The sequence below is a fragment of the Jaculus jaculus genome, chromosome 2 (genome assembly GCF_020740685.1).
Source record: "Jaculus jaculus isolate mJacJac1 chromosome 2, mJacJac1.mat.Y.cur, whole genome shotgun sequence".
Taxonomy (NCBI): Eukaryota; Metazoa; Chordata; class Mammalia; order Rodentia; family Dipodidae; genus Jaculus; species Jaculus jaculus.
This window is the reverse complement of record NC_059103.1, coordinates 28,393,493-28,412,292: the sequence shown is the minus strand read 5'-3', so window position 1 is coordinate 28,412,292 and position 18,800 is coordinate 28,393,493. Positions and strand designations below refer to the sequence as shown.

The 18,800-nt window shown below is 37.2% G+C and overlaps 1 protein-coding gene across 14 annotated transcripts in view; it reads right to left on the bottom strand.

Moving 5' to 3' along the window:
- Ptprm (protein tyrosine phosphatase receptor type M) overlaps positions 1–18,800 on the bottom strand; it is an 849,143-nt gene that overhangs the window by 484,603 nt on the left and 345,740 nt on the right. For 12 of the 14 annotated variants that reach the window (XM_045144750.1, XM_045144751.1, XM_045144752.1 and 9 more), the window contains exon 5: positions 17,224–17,339. In XM_045144750.1, the coding sequence (XP_045000685.1) occupies positions 17,224–17,339 (116 nt within the window). Of the gene's footprint in view, positions 1–1,139; positions 1,234–17,223; positions 17,340–18,800 lie in introns of those variants that run through there. The other 2 variants (XM_045144761.1, XM_045144762.1) reach the window with 2 other exon arrangements.

Here is an 18,800-nt window from a genome sequence, read left to right as displayed (position 1 = left end):
TATGAAATGAAGAAGCCCTTTTCTATGGCCTATACTCCCAGAACCACATGAGGCTGGTTCTATTGCTGGACAGTTTTGTCTTTCATTATCCCACACAGAAGTCAGCCTTTCATTTACATACTCTTAGAAATTTATGCTATTCTTAAAAGAGTTGAAAGATTAAAAAATGCAATTCTGTATTTTTATAAGTATTGGGAAAGATGTCATTTTCACTGTTATTTGTAAGTACTAGTAAAACGGAATAGGCAAAGATTGATATTTATGCATGATGTCAAGAACAATGCCCACTGTTCACATAGCAAGCTTGTCTCAAGTGCCAACCTGGTGCTGCTTATATGTTAAGACCCAGGGTCAAAATATAGAACAAGTTGGTGGTAACCATCAGTGACAGCCTGAGTGTTTAAAGGAAGATCAGATGGTTGGTGAACCAACTGTAGGTATGGCTATGGAAGGCCAGCAAGAAGATATGTGAACATAGATCTGAAGTGTAGAGTGACCTTAACTAAGTAAAGGGGGATAATGGAGGAAAAGAGCCTTCTAGATACAGTAAATAGTATAGAAAGCCCAACAGAGTTAGAATGAGCTGGACAAAGTTAAGGCAAGAGGAGCCAGGGAAGGAAGTTATCCCCATGCATTTCAGGACCTTGACAACTATATTAACATGCTTTATTTCTAGCTGTAAAAATGCAAGGCTACAAAATATTAAAGCTCTTTTGTATGGCTCAGTGATTTATATTATGAAAAAAGCTTTCATCTGTTAATATTTTCCAGCAGTCTGTCCCAAAAGACATGAATTTAGAAGTTGGTCTCCCTAAGGTACCAAATGGAAGTTGGTCACTAAAAGAGATTGATTTCTATAGGTTCCCACTTTTCTCATCTGAAAAGAAAAGCTGATACTTTCAGAGGTGTGGTAAGAAATAAAAAAAAAAAAATGTGTTGAAAGATACTGACATCATTATTGGCAGAATAGATCCCCACCTAAGCTTTGGAAAAAATAAGCAATGAATCCCGGGAGGAAAGTAGACAGGCTATCAAAACTTCACCTTTATTACTGATATACCGGAGACTGCAATCTCAGACTGCAGCGGGCAGAAACAATGGTCTTGCTAATACTGAAGCACAGAATTTAACAGACTCACCCAGTGACTAGAAAATAACAAGCTCTCTTGACCCCCATTATGTTAGGTCCTGCTGTAAAACTCACAAGATGCAAACTCCCACAGCCGTCAACTCCCTAAAGAAAAGGCTGGGCTGTACATGCTCTGTGTTTCCTCCCAGGCAGGATCTGCTTGGGCAGGGGAAAGCAGTCAGGAGTGTTACACTAGTGAAGTTCCTGCCACTTACAAGAAACATAAGAAGTGGGAAAAAATGGTTCCACTCACATTATTTTAAGAGTAAGGTATTCTTACACTCTTGTTTATAGCTTAAAACCCGTAAGTCAGAATATGAAGTCCCATATATCTTATGTTTTGGTTTGTTTTAAGTCACAAAACAACCCAACAAAATTTATCATAAATAATAAATACAAGAGAAGGTTTTCCTTTCTGCTTTCTATATCCCCAATTCCTAGTGTACCCCTACTCCCAATAATCAAATTCTGCTACTAGGAGTAATCTTAGACTTACTACTCTATAAAATGAAGCTTTTTTCTTTTTCCAAGTTGAGAAGTAAACATACTAAAGAAAGACAGATAGATAGATAGATAGATAGATAGATAGATAGATAGATAGATAGATTGCAGGTAGATAGATAGATATTGACAGCCATTTATTTGGCTTAAGAATTCAACAACAAAAGCCTAAGGAATTAACTAATTTTTAATTGTGGCATGAATCTGTAAGAATAAACTTATGTAAAATAATCCTGTAACATGCTTTCTATTTGAAGTGTCTATTTATTGAAAATAATTTTATTTTTGTTGTTGTTGTTGTTGTTTTGAGGTAGGGTCTCACTTTAGCTCAGGCTGACCTGGAATTCAGCATGTAGTTTCAGGGTGTTCTTGAACTCATAGCGATCCTCTGCCTCCCAAGTGTTGGGCTTAAAGGCCACCATGCCCAGCCTTTGAAAAGAATTTTAACATGTACTTCCTGACTACAACTTAAGGCTGTACTGTGGGCTACAAGGGACAAAACCTCATTTATAGGTGTGTGAGGAGAGCAGCACTACATGTCAGAGCCTGATCCTATACAGCCTCTTACCTAGAACTTTACATAATCCTGATGCATCTGATGAACACCCAGGAAGGAGCTTTAAAAATCCCTCTGTACTTATTCACACAGAAAGTTAGACAATTTCTTCATAAAGAATAGAACATGGACAGAGAATGCACACAATCTACAGAGGTATACCAAATCACACATACTGCTCATATCTGCAGGTCATTTTGTACCTAATCCTTTACATTCATTTAATTAAAACTCAGTGAACATCTTTTATGGCACATTCATTTTGTCATATAAAGTGGCAAAGAGTTTAAAGGACAATCCTTTATATAACTGAATGTAATCTGGTTAGAGACACAGACATGGCTATAATCATGACATAGCACACTAACTGCCTTTCACAGTGTGTAGAGGAAGAAGGATCTAACCAGGGTGCAGTGTGAGTACAAGAGAAGCAGTGCCTGGCATCTGCCCTGAAGGCACACAGGAACATCTTGGTTAGGAGCAGAGAAGGAAGTGAGGCCAGCTAGAGGAGCTCTTGAGCATCAGAAGCCAGAGGAGAGAACACGGAACTCAGGACTGAAGTGGAGGAATAACTTGTTCCCTCCCTATGGCTGTGATAGAGCACAAAGTGGAATATGAAATGAGAGGATTGTTATCTGTGTGGAGGCCAGGAAAAGAAAAGTTTTGGGCAAATGTGGGGACATAGCTGTGCATGTAAGAATGGACTAAAGCACTGTGGGAGATCAATCAATGTCAAGAGGAACTGGTTATTATTTTTTTCCAGATATCATAATAACAGATGACACAAGGGAAAGAAAGAAGTCTGAAGATATTTAGCAAACAAAGGGCATTCCTCCCCACCCCCCACCCCCAGGCAGTGTCTTCCACTCCAGCCTAGGCTGACCTAGAATTTACCATGTAGTCTCAGGTTGGCCTTGACTCCTCCTACCTAGAAATCCTCCTACCTAGGCCTCCCAAGTCCTGTGATTAAAGGCATGGGCCGTCACACCCAGAGAAACAAAAGTTTTTTCAGTGTATTAATAGTATACTAATATCTCTTTCCACTAGCAAACCACAGGGTCTTCAAGGTTACAACTCTTATTTTATGCATTTGATTTCTACATGTACAATATAAATAGAGCTCAAACAATTTATTAACTCAGAGAATTACAATCTTAATGGAAAAAATATTTCCATAGATAGAAGAAAAAAGATTTGGTTAACAGATTGATATCCTGCAGTCCCAAAGTGGACAACTATCTCTACTTACATGAAAGACTATTGCAGTTATCTTTTCTCTGAGACCAAACATCCCACCAGCAGCAGCTTATGGAAAGTAGGGCTTATTTCAGACTTATAGGTTTTTTTGTTTGTTTGTTTGTTTTATTTTGGTTTTTCAAGGTAGGGTCTTACTATAGTCCAGACCTGGAATTCATTATGTAGTCTCAGGTTTGCCTCAAACTCACAGAAATCATCCTACCTTTGCCTCCTTAATGCTGGGATTAAAGGTGTGTGCCACCATGTCCAGTACAGGTTTTATAGTTTGAGGGGACTTTTTAACACGATGGCAGAGCAGACAGCTAGAGTATTATATCTCCATACTCAACAGGAAGGAAAATTTCTAAGTGAGCCAGCTCTCAGCATCCAGTGGGGCTCTAATAATCCTCAAGGCCCACATAGTGACATGTCACCTCCAAAATGGCTCTATCACTCAAATGCTCTACCACTAGCACTAAGTAGGAAGCTTAATCATAAGCACTTGGAGCAATGGAGAACATTATAATATAAATCACCATAGAAACCAATAGGGGCATTAAAAGAATATGAAAACACGACCATGACCTATTTCATATCATATAGGTGAAATTTATTCATCCCATTTTATTTTTAAATTTATTGGAACTGATACATAAAATACATTAACAATGCATATTAATGGGACACTATGTGATGCTTCAATACATGTATACACCGTGCAATGTTTAAAGCAGGTTAAATATATCCATCTCTTCAGACAAGATGGGGTGTGTTCAGGGGAATAAGACTATAGACTATGTCCAACTCTTCATATATTTTCTTTATGGTAAAATCATTCAAATTCCTCTTATAGTTTTTGCTTTTCAAGGTACTGGGGATAGAATTAATGGCCTTGTACTAGCTAAGAAAGTGCTCTACTCTCCTTGTTGCTTTCTAAAATGTATATAACATTACCTCTTAGACATTTTGACTAATATATTAGAGGTTCTGGATTATTTCTTAATTAACATCAAGTAGACATAAGCTTTTAATCATATCTACAATTTTGTTTCTGGAAACTGAATATTTTAGCTTACATGGCAAAATAAAGTTTGCAGATATAATTAAGGTAAGGATCCAGAGAAAAGAAGGATGTTTCTGGGTTTTCTGGCTGACCCAGTGCCATTCCAAGGGACCTTGGAAGGGGAAAACATGAGAGTGCAATGTGGAAGAAGGAGGTGTAATGATAGGTGCTAAGGTAGGATTGATACACTTAGAGGATGGAGTAACAGACCAGAAGCTGAGATGAGAAGAAAGAAGATAGCAAAGTTACTCAACAGACTAACCCCTACAGTTTCCAGAAGAAACTCCCCTGGGCAATGACATATTTTAGGTTGTCTGACTTTCAGAAGTCATAATGAAGCCCCTTAATTTTGGTAATTTAATATAGCAATAAGAAATTAATACACTGAGAGTCACGGTAATGCAAAGGTAGGCAGCTTTAGAAGGTATATTGTCATTGCATATCCTACTTTATCAGAGTTGCACAGCAAATATCTAAGGTTGTGTTGGGTCTCAGACACTGGCAAGAGTTCAATCCAAAGCTATCACTGAATCTAAAACAAAAGAACAAGTTTGGACAATTCATACTTTTCAACTTAAAAACTCAATGGAAAGCAACGGTAATCAAAAGGACAGTGCAGGACAGATATAAGGGCAGACGTGGCTCAAAAGAATAGAATAAAGAGCTCAGAAATAAGCTCATCCATGTATCCCACATTGATTTTCATCAGAATTGGGTGATTCAATTATGAAAGGCCAGCTTTTCAACAAATGGTTCTGGAGAAACTGGATAGCCACATGAATAAAAGCAAGTAGCTTGATGGTTACAGGAAAAAACTAACTCAAAATGAAACAAGTATCGAATCTCAAGAGCTAACCAGTTAAGTCTCTTACAAGATAACAGAAGGGAAAATCTCCATGATCTGGAATCTACAACTTATTTTTTTTTTAACTATGATGCCAAATTATGTGCAACAAAAGAAAAACAAACTAAATTTTCTTAAAGTTAAAAACTTATTTCCTAGAAAGGGAAAAAGTAGCACACGGAATGGGAGAAATACCTGTGATACCATATTGATATATATGATGAGGAATTAAGATCCTTACCATTCTAAGAAATAATAAAAATCATTTAACTACCAAGATTTCAATTAAAAACTGGTCAAATGACTTAAATATTTCTCTAAATAGGGAATACGTGTGGCCAATATGCAGATAAGATGATGGTCAATATTATTAGTCTTCAGGGACATGCAAGTAAAAATCACAAAAGCATCCAACTTCACACCAAGTAAGATGGCAATTAGGAAATAAATGAAAAGTACAAAATGGCAATAAGAATACAGAGAAACTGTAACCCCTGTGCATTGTTATGGAAAATGATGCACTCATTGTAGAAAATATTTTGGCAAATCCACACAAGGCTAAAATTAAAACTGTCATATTATCCAGCAACTGTCCCTGTCTATTTATAATCCAATGTAACTGAACCTGGAGTGTAAATAGATACATGCATTTGGTCAAAGCAGTATTATTCACAATGGTTAAAATACAGAAGCGATCCAACTGTCCATCAACAGGAGACTTAATGAACCACGAGTGAAACATACACATAGCAGAATTGTATTCAGTCTCCAATAAGAAGGAAGTTCTGATACATGTTACAACATGGAATATTTTTAAGAACATTATGTTGAATGAAATATATTAGTTATAAAAGTCAAATACTATATACTTGTATTTGTGTGAGATATCTAGAATAAATATCCAGAGACAGAATAAATGGTGACAACCAAGAGTAATGGATAAGAGAGGAATAGAATCAATTCATAATAGGTTTGGTTTGGTCATTAAAAGGTTTTGGAAATTTGGGTAACATGTGATAATTTGTATAGAACATTGACCATGTACATAATGCTACTGAACTATACACTTAAAAAGTCAAAATAGTAAATTTTATGTTATCTGTATTTTTCCCCAATTAAAAAGATTAGTCATCAAGATTCAATAAAGCCCAATGACATAAAGTCTTGCTTTTAAACGTCCATTTGAAGATTCACAGAATTAAACTGGATACATATTTAAAATGCTACCAATTAAGTCAGTCACAGGACTGCATGTCTGTCATCCCACACATTCAAGAAGCTGAGAAAAGAAGATGCTTGTGTCCAGTAGGTCAAAGTCAGCCTGGACAACGTAGCAGGACTTTGTCTCAAAAAATAAGGGAATATGAGTATGTGGCTTAGTGGTTTAAAGTGCTTATTATACAAGCCTGTCAAAAAGAGTTCATTTCTCCAGTACCAAAAAAAAAAAAAAAAGAAAAAGAAAGCTAGATGTGCAGCTGTTCACGTGTCTGTAACCCCAAAGAGACAATGGGAAGGAGGGTCAAAGGAATCTCAAAGGTCTCTGGACGGTTAGTATGGCCTGTTTAGCAACAAAATTATAAGAGGGACGCTGTCTCAAACAAGGTAGAAGGTTAGGACCAAGGTTATTCTCTGATCTCCGCACACAGGCTATGTCATGCACATGCCCATACAAACACACAAAGAATAAAATAAAGTGTGTGGTTAGTAGATAAATAAATTAGCGAGTTAAAAAGCGAGCAAAATGAAAGACGCAGGGCTGGAGAGATGGCTTAGCAGTTACGACACTTGCCTGCAAAGCCAAGAGACCCAAGTCAATTCTCAGGCAACCGAGACCTTTCTTTCCATATCCTTTCCAGTTTCCTACAACGCCTAGGAATGTCCTTCTCTACGCTCTTTCTGTACAAACAGTTTTCTCTGGGTCTTTGAGTCTTCATTTACTGAAGGTTTGTGTGTCACACAAAACTTTATGCTTTTCTAATATTAATATGACTTCCTTCCCACAGGACTCAGCCATGAACTCTGCACAGCTAACTACTATAGGTGGCTCCAGCAGGCACTGTCCAAAGTCTCCTTCTGGAGTCACAGTGGTCACTCTCGGAGCCTTGCATTCCCCTTGTAGGATGCAATCTGGGGACAGCATGAAGCTTTGCCATGTATTTTATTGCTATACTTCCAGTATGGCAACCATGCCCAGCACATCTCAGTATGGCCTGGTGGTAAAAGCAAATGGCTTTTGGGGTATGACTAGTAACTAAATGAGTTAATTTTCAGAAGTCCCTGGATTTCCTTCCTCTAATCTGAATTAATTGGAAGTGTTAGACGTGCTTGACAGAATTCCTCTGACATAGCTGAGGTTCAGAAAGTTACGTGAGTCCCCTCCCTGATGGCCTTTCTTTCATGCTTGTGATGATTTGAGAGGACAATGTGTTTAGAGCATGAACAGACAGAAGCCTATGGGAAACTTTTGTCATTCTTGCATAGCAGTGATGAAAGTGCATCTCAGAATGAGGTAGCAAGTTATTCAGCTGCTTTTTCCCAATTTTCCCAGAGAGAGAGAGAGAAAGGTAACTTGCCCAAGCATTAGAGCCCTATCTCCCTTTTATACTTTAATTCAGGTGTCTGTGTACGTGTGTGTGTGTGTGTGTGTGTGTGTGTGTGTGTGTGTGTGTGGTTTGCTCATGTTTGTGTATGGCCATGTTCCATAGTACATGTTAGAAAATCAGAAGACAGCATCAGGTGTCAGTCTTTGCCTTTTGCTTTGTTTGAAGCAGGGTCTTTTGTTGCCCATTTCTGCATGCACCAGGCCTGTTATAGGGGGATGTTCCTGTCTCTATCTCCCATCTGACTGGCTAGGATTACAGATGGGAGTTACCACATGGGTTTGATGTGGGCTCTGGGGAACTGGACAAAAGGACTCCCAACTGCACAGCAGTGCTTTACCCATGGAGGCATCTCCTTGCCCATGCTTCCCTACCTTCTTAACAATATGGCAGGTCAATCATCAGTGACCAAGAGCAAACATGCAGGTCATTCTTGATAACATAAAGAATCTATCACACAGGAGAGCATGGAAAAAGATTACTCAGAACTAAAACTCAAGGTTCCACACAAAACAAGACAACCACATGTCCAGAGTAGTTAATGAAATTGCTGCCCCAGCTGTTGTTAACTTAATGAAAGAACCATAATGAAAGTGCCTTAGAGAAAACTATCTCACTGGATTAAATACAGCCCTTTATGAAGCCAAAAGCATCTTTAAGCATGCACATATTTCAATGTGAGCAAGCCAAAAAAAGTACTGATAGTTATTGAAATTATACTTACAACTTTCTTCAGGCAATGGACTAATTCAAGGACTTCTAAATGAACCGTAATTTACCAGCAAAAAGATAGACATTAAGGCTTTCAGGAATAGTTTTGCCATAATCAGAGTAATGATTGAAAGAAATTGAGGCCTGGGAAGTTAGTACCATTTGCAGTGAATTAATCAATCTGGGCATTTTGGAGCTTCTCTGAGTGGATGAGCTTAGGAGAAAGATAAGCAAGGCCATTTCTCAGCCATATAGATGGGGATGAACTGTAGTCCCCTGTCCTCCACAAAAGAAAAGGTCTACATTATCTCACTTTCAAATATGACTATCTGTATGACACTGTTTGACATTCTTGCTGTTGAGATCACTAATAAACATGAGCAAGGCAGGGGTGATTCTCTTTAAACCAGTTTACACAATCTAAATTGAACATTAACAGACTGCCTCTTTCTCTAGTCCATGGACTTTGGTTTAATAATTAAGCACAGTAAAGCTTAGTGTCTTGCAGTCTGCAAGTCTCCCTCTTGCAAATGTAAATCAAGAGCCATGCCTATCCTTTTCTAGTAAAATAGCCTGGAATGTTGAAATAAGATAAACAAGTAAACCTGGTGAGTATGAGAAAAGAAACAACAGAAAAGGCTTTCACAGGAGTTAGAGCTAACAGGCAAAAGTAAGTGGTTTGTGACATCAGTGGCTGATGTCAACATCTCCCTTCTGCCCTCTGGAGAGATGTTTCCTGATCTGAAAGTCCAATTTCAAATCCCAACCATGCAATTGCTGAGGAACAAGAAAATCACTGCCCTGACACCTCTTGCCCATCCCACAGAGATCACTAGTTCTTGCCTCTTCCTTTGAGTGAGTTAAGTAAATGAGCATTTAATTTCTTCCAGGATCTCCCTAGACAACTCATATGGTTTCACTAACATAAAATACAACTTTAAATTTAGGTATTTCAAAATCATACAAAGTTAAGACACATGGATAAGCTCAGAGGTATTCAATTGTTTCAGCCTAAATATTCAACATCATATCATACAGATGCAGCTGCCGATGGGTAACTGACTAAAACAATAATGGATGTAATTTTCACCGCTCAATGTTTTAGACAGTAAACGGTTCCTATAGCAACCAAAGATAGTCCTCTCTCTGTATTCTTAGTATTTTCTAGTGGTAAGTGATGTTAAATTTATGCTTTAATGTAAAATACTCAAGTTTGCTAAGGGAACCATAATTTTTACCACTTTACAAATCATTTTGTGACTTTTATACCTAATAACAAAATGGTTCTAATACACAGTTGTAATTTTTCCCCTCATAATCAATAAATAAAGCAAAAGCCACCAAAAAAGTTGACCACATGCATGCATCCTTAACTCAAAAGCCAGGATGGACAACACCACATACACACAAACACAGCCTTACATTCTGACTTAAGTGACCATTTATGTTACTTCCTACTGTTTATTAATACCTAAGATTGTCTATGTTTTGCTCTGCCCTTGCAAATGGCACTAGGCAGATTCAAGACAGAGATGGCATAGCATGCAAATCCCATCTCTTGTCACCAGGAGTGTGCCATTGGAAAAAAAAAAATACTGAAACTTCATGAGCCTCAATTTCTTCTTTGGGAAATGGGTAGAAATTTTGTATAAGGATCAACAAAAAGTGTTTCTCAGACATCACTGAGCAAGGTACCTGGCACACAGTAGTGCTCTGAAAATGCTATTTTATTTCAACATCTGATGAGATTAGTAATGCAAATACTGCTCATATAATGTGTTCATTCACAAGCCTAATACTATCTTAGATCAGAAAACCTGATCTTATGAGAATCATTTAAGGTCACAATGTCAACATTTTCCTTTTTTCCCCCTCACCCTCTAAATAAATAAAAAAATCTAAAATTACCTGAAATCGTAACAGAAATACAAGAAGTTTATTAGATGGCTAAGAAATACTTTTTCTCACAATTTGAGAGCTTACAGTCAACTAAATGAAATTTCATGTCAACCTCCATAAAGAAAAAAAAAAAAATGTATCCATCTCTAGGCCAACAACTGAAAAAAAAATCTAATTCTGTGTGAGGTTCTTTTTTCCTTGAATAAAATTACACTACCCAAATTAAGAGCTTAGATTGAATTGCATTCCCACAAATGTGAAAGGGAGAAGTTTCATTCACTGTTACTAAGGCACAAGTATTGCTGCAGGCAAGTTCCAATGAAAGGCCCTTATTCTAGGTATATTCATTCCTATTACTTTTAACAGGTGCTATGGTAATAAAATTTTTTAATAAGATGGGATAAAAAGTTTTCTAATAAAGCAGAAAGTCTAGAGAACATAGGCAAGAATGAAAGCTTTAAAGATAATATATTAAATGTATTTGTTGGTAAAACTATTCCCACCTATGTCTGTTTTGACAAATCTGTGAGATATTGTTACATATTTTGATGCACAATATGGGACACCACCAGGTTTTACATCACACCCAAGGATTTCCTATGGACAGGAGCTAGATGCCTAAGTAAGCATGCCTTCTTTGTGCTTATCATCCTAGCCAACATCATGTGGACTTCGAATTTCACCTGCAGGAGATACCTGGTCTGTGAAGGGTGTCACTAAGCTCTGAGCACCAGCAAGTATTTGACAGGTACTATTCTGGGTGCCAGGCTTTAATGATGTTTTCTATAGAGGACTTCATGGGGACCTCATCTTATTTCCTTTTCTATTTCTAATAATTGATGTATATGATAAAATTGATTTTAAAACTATCTCAATAAACTATTTAAAAGAAGTATCAAGACTTGTTTACAAAAGAGTAAAACTCTCAATGAGCCTGTGCTGGTGGATTCTCAAACACAGATGTTATCACAGCAAATATGAGACCTATCTGGTTAAAAGGCTAATGCTATTTGAAATGCAAGGTCACTCAATGAGGAAAAAATATGCCAGTGACCAAAATTACTAATTTGCAACAACACTGAACAAATTTATATATAACACAAAAACATACATAGGTAATTGTACACATAAGACTGACTTTCTGAATAAGATGACATTGCCCGTAATAATTATCATCAACAATGAATGTTTTGTTGCATATAAATTTCCTATTTTTGAATTCTTCTTTGTATTAATTAAATTAAGAATTCAGCTTGAAAACTTTCCATTTAGATATAAATCATCTGTGAAAGTAAACTGAACTGGGCAATGACCAATACCTGCCCTGAAGAATTAGGTTTCTTTCAGGTTTCCTTTGATAGACACTCTTAACTTTAAGGAAGCAAGAGTGACCCAAGTTCCCGATTCCCATGCTGTGAGGAAGATATGTCAACTGCCTCCCAACTCCTGCAATTTGTCCTACAGACTAAACCTTTTAATTTCTCTGAGTGTGATGTGGCCAATACATAAAATATATAAAGAAGGACTAGAAAGATGGCTTAGTAGTTAAGGCACTTGCCAACAAAGCCTAAGGACTCATGTTCAACTCTCCAGGTTGCATGTAAGCCAGCAGGCACACAAGGTTACACAGGCACACAAGTGGGTGCATTGTCTGGAGTTCAGCTGCAGTGGCTGAGGCCCTGGCGTGCCAATTCCCACCACCCCTTCTTGCTCTCTGACATAATAAAAAAGTTTGACTACATAAAAGCTCAGAAACTTAAAAAATTCTCCATGAACAAACCAAAGTATAAGATCTATAAAAGATATATAAAATATAAAATATATAAAAATAAAAGAAAATAAAAATTTAATTATCCTTCTCAATGCATATATATATGGTTATACATACATATAACTATACAAATAAATAATCTAAACTTTTTTTAAAATGCAAGTGACTATAAGTGTCATGTTTGGGGTGCTTGAGTAATTTTCATGAACATATTTCATTTTTGTGTCTCATGTGTGAAATACCACATTTAAATTTATATGATGCCATATCTGATAACTTGTATAAGATACCTTTAAGAACTGCAAGGCCCAACAGTCTTACAGTACATGAAAGCAGTCCTACAAATACAAATGTTGCTTTACTACACAGATTGTCTGGAAGGTGTTTGAAGTTCTCTATAGGAACAAATATTTTAGTTTATAATTCTTTATTCTAGAAAAGCCCACCTGTGGTAGTTTAAATGTATGTCCCCAATAGAAAATATATATATATATTATTATATATATATATATAATATATATATTATACATATATAATATATATTATATATATTATTAATATATATATATATATATATATATATTATTAAAGCTTGCCTCCAGCTGCCTAGCTGAATGAGATATCACTGGAGGAGGATCCTGGAGTCCATCCCTGAGGTGTCACTGGGGGCACATCTGATTTCTTGCCCAAAATTATGCATTTATAAGCTCTGCCTGGACTCCTGATGGTTGTTGCCTTTTTTGTAATTTTTTATTAAAGAGAGAGAGAATTGGCATGCCAGGGCCTCTAGCCACTGCAACTGAACTCCAGATGTATGTACCACCTTGTGTACATGTACAACCTTGTGTGCTTGCATCACCTTGTATGTTTGGCTTACATAGGATCTGGAGAATCAAACATGGATCCTTAGGCTTCACAGGTAAGTGCCTTAACTGGTAAGCCATCTCTCCAGCCCAGCTGTTGTTTTTGTTGCCTGATGGCTAATGGTGGTATCTCTTTGCTTGGATCAGTGAAAAGGGGTCCCTCTCTTCTACCATAATGTAACTTCCCTGGATCTATAAAGCATAAAATAAATTCCACTCCTCCTATAAACTGTGTCTCTTTGGAAGTTAATTCCAGCAACATGGAGATAACTTTGTTGCTAACTTCTGTAGTCTACAGATGAGAACTGAAACTAGGTTGTGAAATTTTCTTTAATAGTTTTGATTATCAGATTTATTTGCATTATGACTTTGTGATGACTACAATAAGAATTATTTTTCAAATATATGTCATACACATAAATCCTTGGCTATTTCTCATAGGTGTATCAGCGTGTGCAAGTAACACACATATACATCTGTTCTATGGACAGAAGATGCTTTTCTATCAACAGATATATTCAAGAAACTATGCCAAATGACTATGGTAGGATTCAAAAGACTGTGACACAAACAATGAGAATGTTTGTGAGTGACTACACTCAAAAGCACTGCTGTCCCTCAAATCAAAGATTATAAGACCATATAAATCTTTCCTTGCTCTTGGAGAAGTTCAAATCAGAGATATCTAAACACTTTCTTTCTTCTTCCAATTTTGTGTCTGGATCTCAGAATTGTTTTAAGAACTCTAGTGAGTTTACATGCAGAAAATCATTTCTACAACTGTTATAAAATTAGCAGCACTGCCAGTTAAGTATACCTTATCAGAAATGCTTACAATAATAGGGGCTTAGGGCTTGATATTTATTCAAATTTTAATACATTAGCATACACCATACATCTAAAGCTACACAGGAACCTCATTTACAATTCATATGTACCTTATTCACATAGATTGAAGTTATTTTTTTATAATTATTTAATAAGTTTGTATATGGGGATATAGTTAAGTAGTAATGTACTTGGTAAGTATGTTTAAGGTCCTGGGCTTCAATCCCAGCATCACACACACACACACACACACACACACACACACACACACACTCATATGTATGAATACATATATGGAGAGAAAGAGAGAGAGAGAGAGAGAGAGAGAGAGAGAGAGAGAGAGACAAAGATAGAAAGAAAATCATAGAAAAGATGTAAAAATATAGAAAAAGTTGGTATATGCCTTTAATCCCAGCACTCAGGAGGCAGAGGTAGGATGATCACAGAAAATTCAAGGCCACCCTGAGACTACATAGTGAATTCCAGATCAGCCTGGGCTAGAGTGAAACCCTACCTCAAAAAAAAAAAAAAAAGAGAGAGAGAGAGAGAGAGAGAGAGAGAGAGAGAGAGAGAGAGACAGAGAAACTTACAGAAAGAGATAGTTTTGTACCCAAAACTCTTCCATGGTATAAAGTTTTCCATTTGTGGCATTCTGGTGGCACTCAATATGTTTTACATTTAGACTTTGAGGGAACTTTGGATTTTGTATGCTCAGTCTTTGTGGCTCCAAATTAGAGAGAGTGGTCCATGATTATAGGTTTGCTCCTATGACTGTAGAGGAAAAGAATGATTCTGGGAAACCATCCTGTCCTGGAACATTCCATCCCTACTGAGAACCACTTGCCATTGGTTCAGATTTATAGAAAGCATCCTTTAGAATAAGGCATATGAGTCTTCTTACATAACCTATTAATACAAAAAACATCTTCCCCCAAAACGCCTGCTCATCCAGGATACAAATTATTTAACAATAAAGTTATTCTACAATAAGAACTCACAAACCAAATAGAATCTTTAGTGAAGCCTAAGCTAAGATTCACTTAAAAAATATAATATGTGGGGCTAGAGAGATGGCTTAGTGGACAAGGCACTTGCCTGTGAAGCCAAAGGAACTAGGTTCCATTCCCCAGGACCCACTTAAAACAGATGCACAAGGTGGCACATGTACCTGAAATTTATAGTAGCTAGCAGTCCTGGTGAGCACAATTCTCTTTATCTGCCTCATTCTCTTTCTCATAAATAAATAAATAAATTTTTAAAAATCAACAGTAAAATAAAAAATATATATCATGTATGCCATTATCATTCCACCTTTTCCTCCACCACACTAAAAGCATCAGGGTACTGTGCAGTCATATTATATAAAGTGATAGAACAGCCTAGGCAATAGAAAGGGAAATGCATTGAATGGTTCAAACAGGAGTTAATTCCCTAACACTATAATTTTAATCTACTAGAACAGAAAACAAGGGACATTTATACAGGTTATATACCCAAATATTGAATCAAAACATACTTGGCAGGATTGACGAGATTGCTCAGTGATTAAAGGTGCTTACTTTTAAAAATACTTGGAAAGCTGGGAATGGTAACTCATGCCTGAAATTCAAGCAGAGTGATGTGAATTCAAGACTAGCCTGGGCTAAATAGTATGTTATAGGCCAATCTGGGCTACAGATTGAGACCTGTGTCAAAAGGGAAAGAATTATGTATCTATATTCAACAGGTAGAGATATTTTCTGGTCACTTTTCACTAAATAATATGGTATAGTATCTGATATGTAGCATTTAATTTGTATTAGGTATTAAGGGTCCTCTAGAAATTATTTATGTATAGGTTACATACTATTGTAATACCATTTTCTATACAGAACTTTAGTATCTTAAGACAATGGTATCTCCACATGGTTCTTGGAAACAAGCCCTGGGAATACAGAGGGATATGCTGTAGCTACCAGTCATAAGCTATGACCGTCTTTTCCTTTCTCAATTAACAGCATGTGTTGCATCTTGCTTCATACTTGTGATTCTCAACCCTTGCTTCACAATGGAATCACCTGTAGAACATTTAATAAGATACTTTGTGATGAGCCCTTACACAAAACAAACAAAAAAGTAAAAATGGGTTTGACACATACAATTCCACTGTAATGTATACATCTCTTCTTCCTAGCAATGAAAGCTTCTATAACAGAAAAAAGAGAATGACATCAGGCATCAGAGTAAAGCATTCTGGGCAGAGGAGGTGAAGAGGCCCCGCCCCATACTACACTTCCACTTGACAACCTAAGGTAGACTCTTCTTAGAAGAGTATGTTTGGCTACCTCCCACTTTCTCAAGAAAATATAGTCATATAAATAACCTTTTATTTAAGTGTTGATGATTAAAAGGGAAAAAGACTAAATGTTCACAGCACCACAGAAATATAACATATCATAATCATCAGGTCATGAAAGAAGTAAGAATTCTAGAAGGAGGAAGAGAAGTGACAGGTACAGAGAAAACTTCAGCACAGGAAAGTGGAAGCTGACATGTGATGGGGACAGCAGATGTAGAAAAATTAAAAGTACAAAGAGTTGTTCAACTCAGAATAAAAAATTACAATAAATGCAATAAAATACAATACAATAAAAAATACAAAATTAAAAGTAAACTAAGAATAAAATGTAAAAGGCCTCAAAGAAGCTCCATGGTCGAGCACTTGCCCAACATGTACAGGGTCCTGAGATTGATGCTTGGTTCTGGAAGTATGGATAGTTGACTACTCCATACCACTGATGTATGAAGATGTGAGCCACCTTCCTGCTTGTACCATGCTTCCTCATCATGATGAAACTTGCTCTCAACCCAGTAAGCTCTCTCCTTCCCTATGTTGCTTTTGATTGGCTGTTTGACCCAGCAATGAGATAGTAATTGCCAGTGAGATTCTTGTGATTTTCTTACCCAAGAAAATGAGTAGGGGAAACAATAGAATTTAATGTACTGTTCTTAACTTGACAGAATCTGACAAAGGAAATTAATAAGAAAAAAGGAAGTTCAAAAGGAAATTCATAAAAAGCATGTGAAGAAAAATACCTGGCTTCTGTAGAATATCTGAGAACCTGACAATTTACTGATGGGGAGACAACATCCTAGGACCATGACAGCCCATGGTCCTTCCTCAAGGGTGATGTGTCTCTCCGGCTGGGGTCTGCCTGCAGAGCTGAAAGTCAGTGCTCCTACCTGCAGCCAGAGCCGGTCCCCAGCCACGGTTCTGCCAATGGCGCTGCACTGGAAGGTGGCAAACTGGCCGGCGTTCACCTCCACATTCTGAATCCGCAGGAAGTGGGGTGTTCTGGCTATACAAGACAAAAGAAGTCAAGGCATTAAAAGTGGAGATCTATAACAAGTGCATGTCTTTCCCAATCTACCTTCCAGTTGGAGCCCGTCCATTTCGTTTACACTGGGAGAAAAGAATGCTTTTGCACCACGAGCTTTAAAGATTTCTCTGCAGCTGTAAAACATATTATGGAAGGTGTTCGTCGGGTGCTTCATGAAGAGAAGAAGAAAGCAAGGCAATCTGGGATAAGACCAAAGGAGAAGATATATCATTGTTCCTGCTGTGCAAATTACCGTAGCTCAGCAGTCTTCTTGTAATAACAGATCTGTATTAATAAGATTATGCAAAGGCCTAATTGATGTTTTGAACAAAAACATATTAGATATTTATATTAGCAACATGAAAAGAGCAGTAAGAAGTTAAATGATGTTGTCAAGGAAATTTTGAAATCCAAATACAGAGCTATTCACATATATATTTTTAATATAACTAATTGGTATGCAACATTCTTTGTGTAATATCTGCCCGTTACCAAAAATACTATTCTTATAGACAGGCTCTGTGAATGATGCTCACTCACCATAGCCAGCAGTTTTTGCTGACTTTTATTTCTAATTCAAGAAGTCTAAGAGATTTCAAATGCCAAGAGACATGGTTTCCACTGTCCATGGTCTATATGGGACAGCTGTTTTTAAAATGTACAATTTGGGCTGGAGAGAGGCTTAGTGGTTAAGCGCTTGCCTGTAAAGCCTAAGGACCCTGGTTCAAGGCTTAATTCCCCAGGACCCACGTTAGCCAGATGCACAAGGGGGCACACACGTCTGGAGTTTGTTTGCAGTGGCTGGAAGCCCTGGCATGCTCATTCTCTCTCTGCCTCTTTCTCTCTCTGTCTGTCACTCTCAAATAAATAAATAAAAATGATCAAAAACTTATTTTAAAATGTGCAATTCTATTCAATCTGAGAAACATATCTTAATTCTGAATCTCACTACAATCAAGTGTCCATAACATAACACTTCTGAGGATTTTAGACAGGGGACCTATACAAGCACATACTAGGGGACTTATCCAAGCAACCATGCAGAGGGGCCTTACTACAAGGAAATATAGAAGCACTTCAGTCAACAATCTGCCTCCAGAAACGGACCAGAAACTCCTGAAAAGGCACCCCTGAGATGATGCCGCTCCACTGGTAGGCCTGCAGGGCAGGGGAGAAGTAGCCACCACCTTGTTCTCCAGTGGAACCACAAGAAGATGAATTCTGTGTTGAGAAGATGAAAAATACAACTGGAAACCTTTTTTATTTTTGTAGTGAATGAGTTTAATTAAAGCAGGCCTTTCCAGGTAGTGAAAGAAAATCTGGGCACAGAAAATCTATTGGCTGATAAAAGAATAATGAATGGCTTCAAATTTATGAGAAGTACTATAGCAGACAACTTTAGATTTGCTAAGATGAACTTTGAAACTAGGCATACTTATG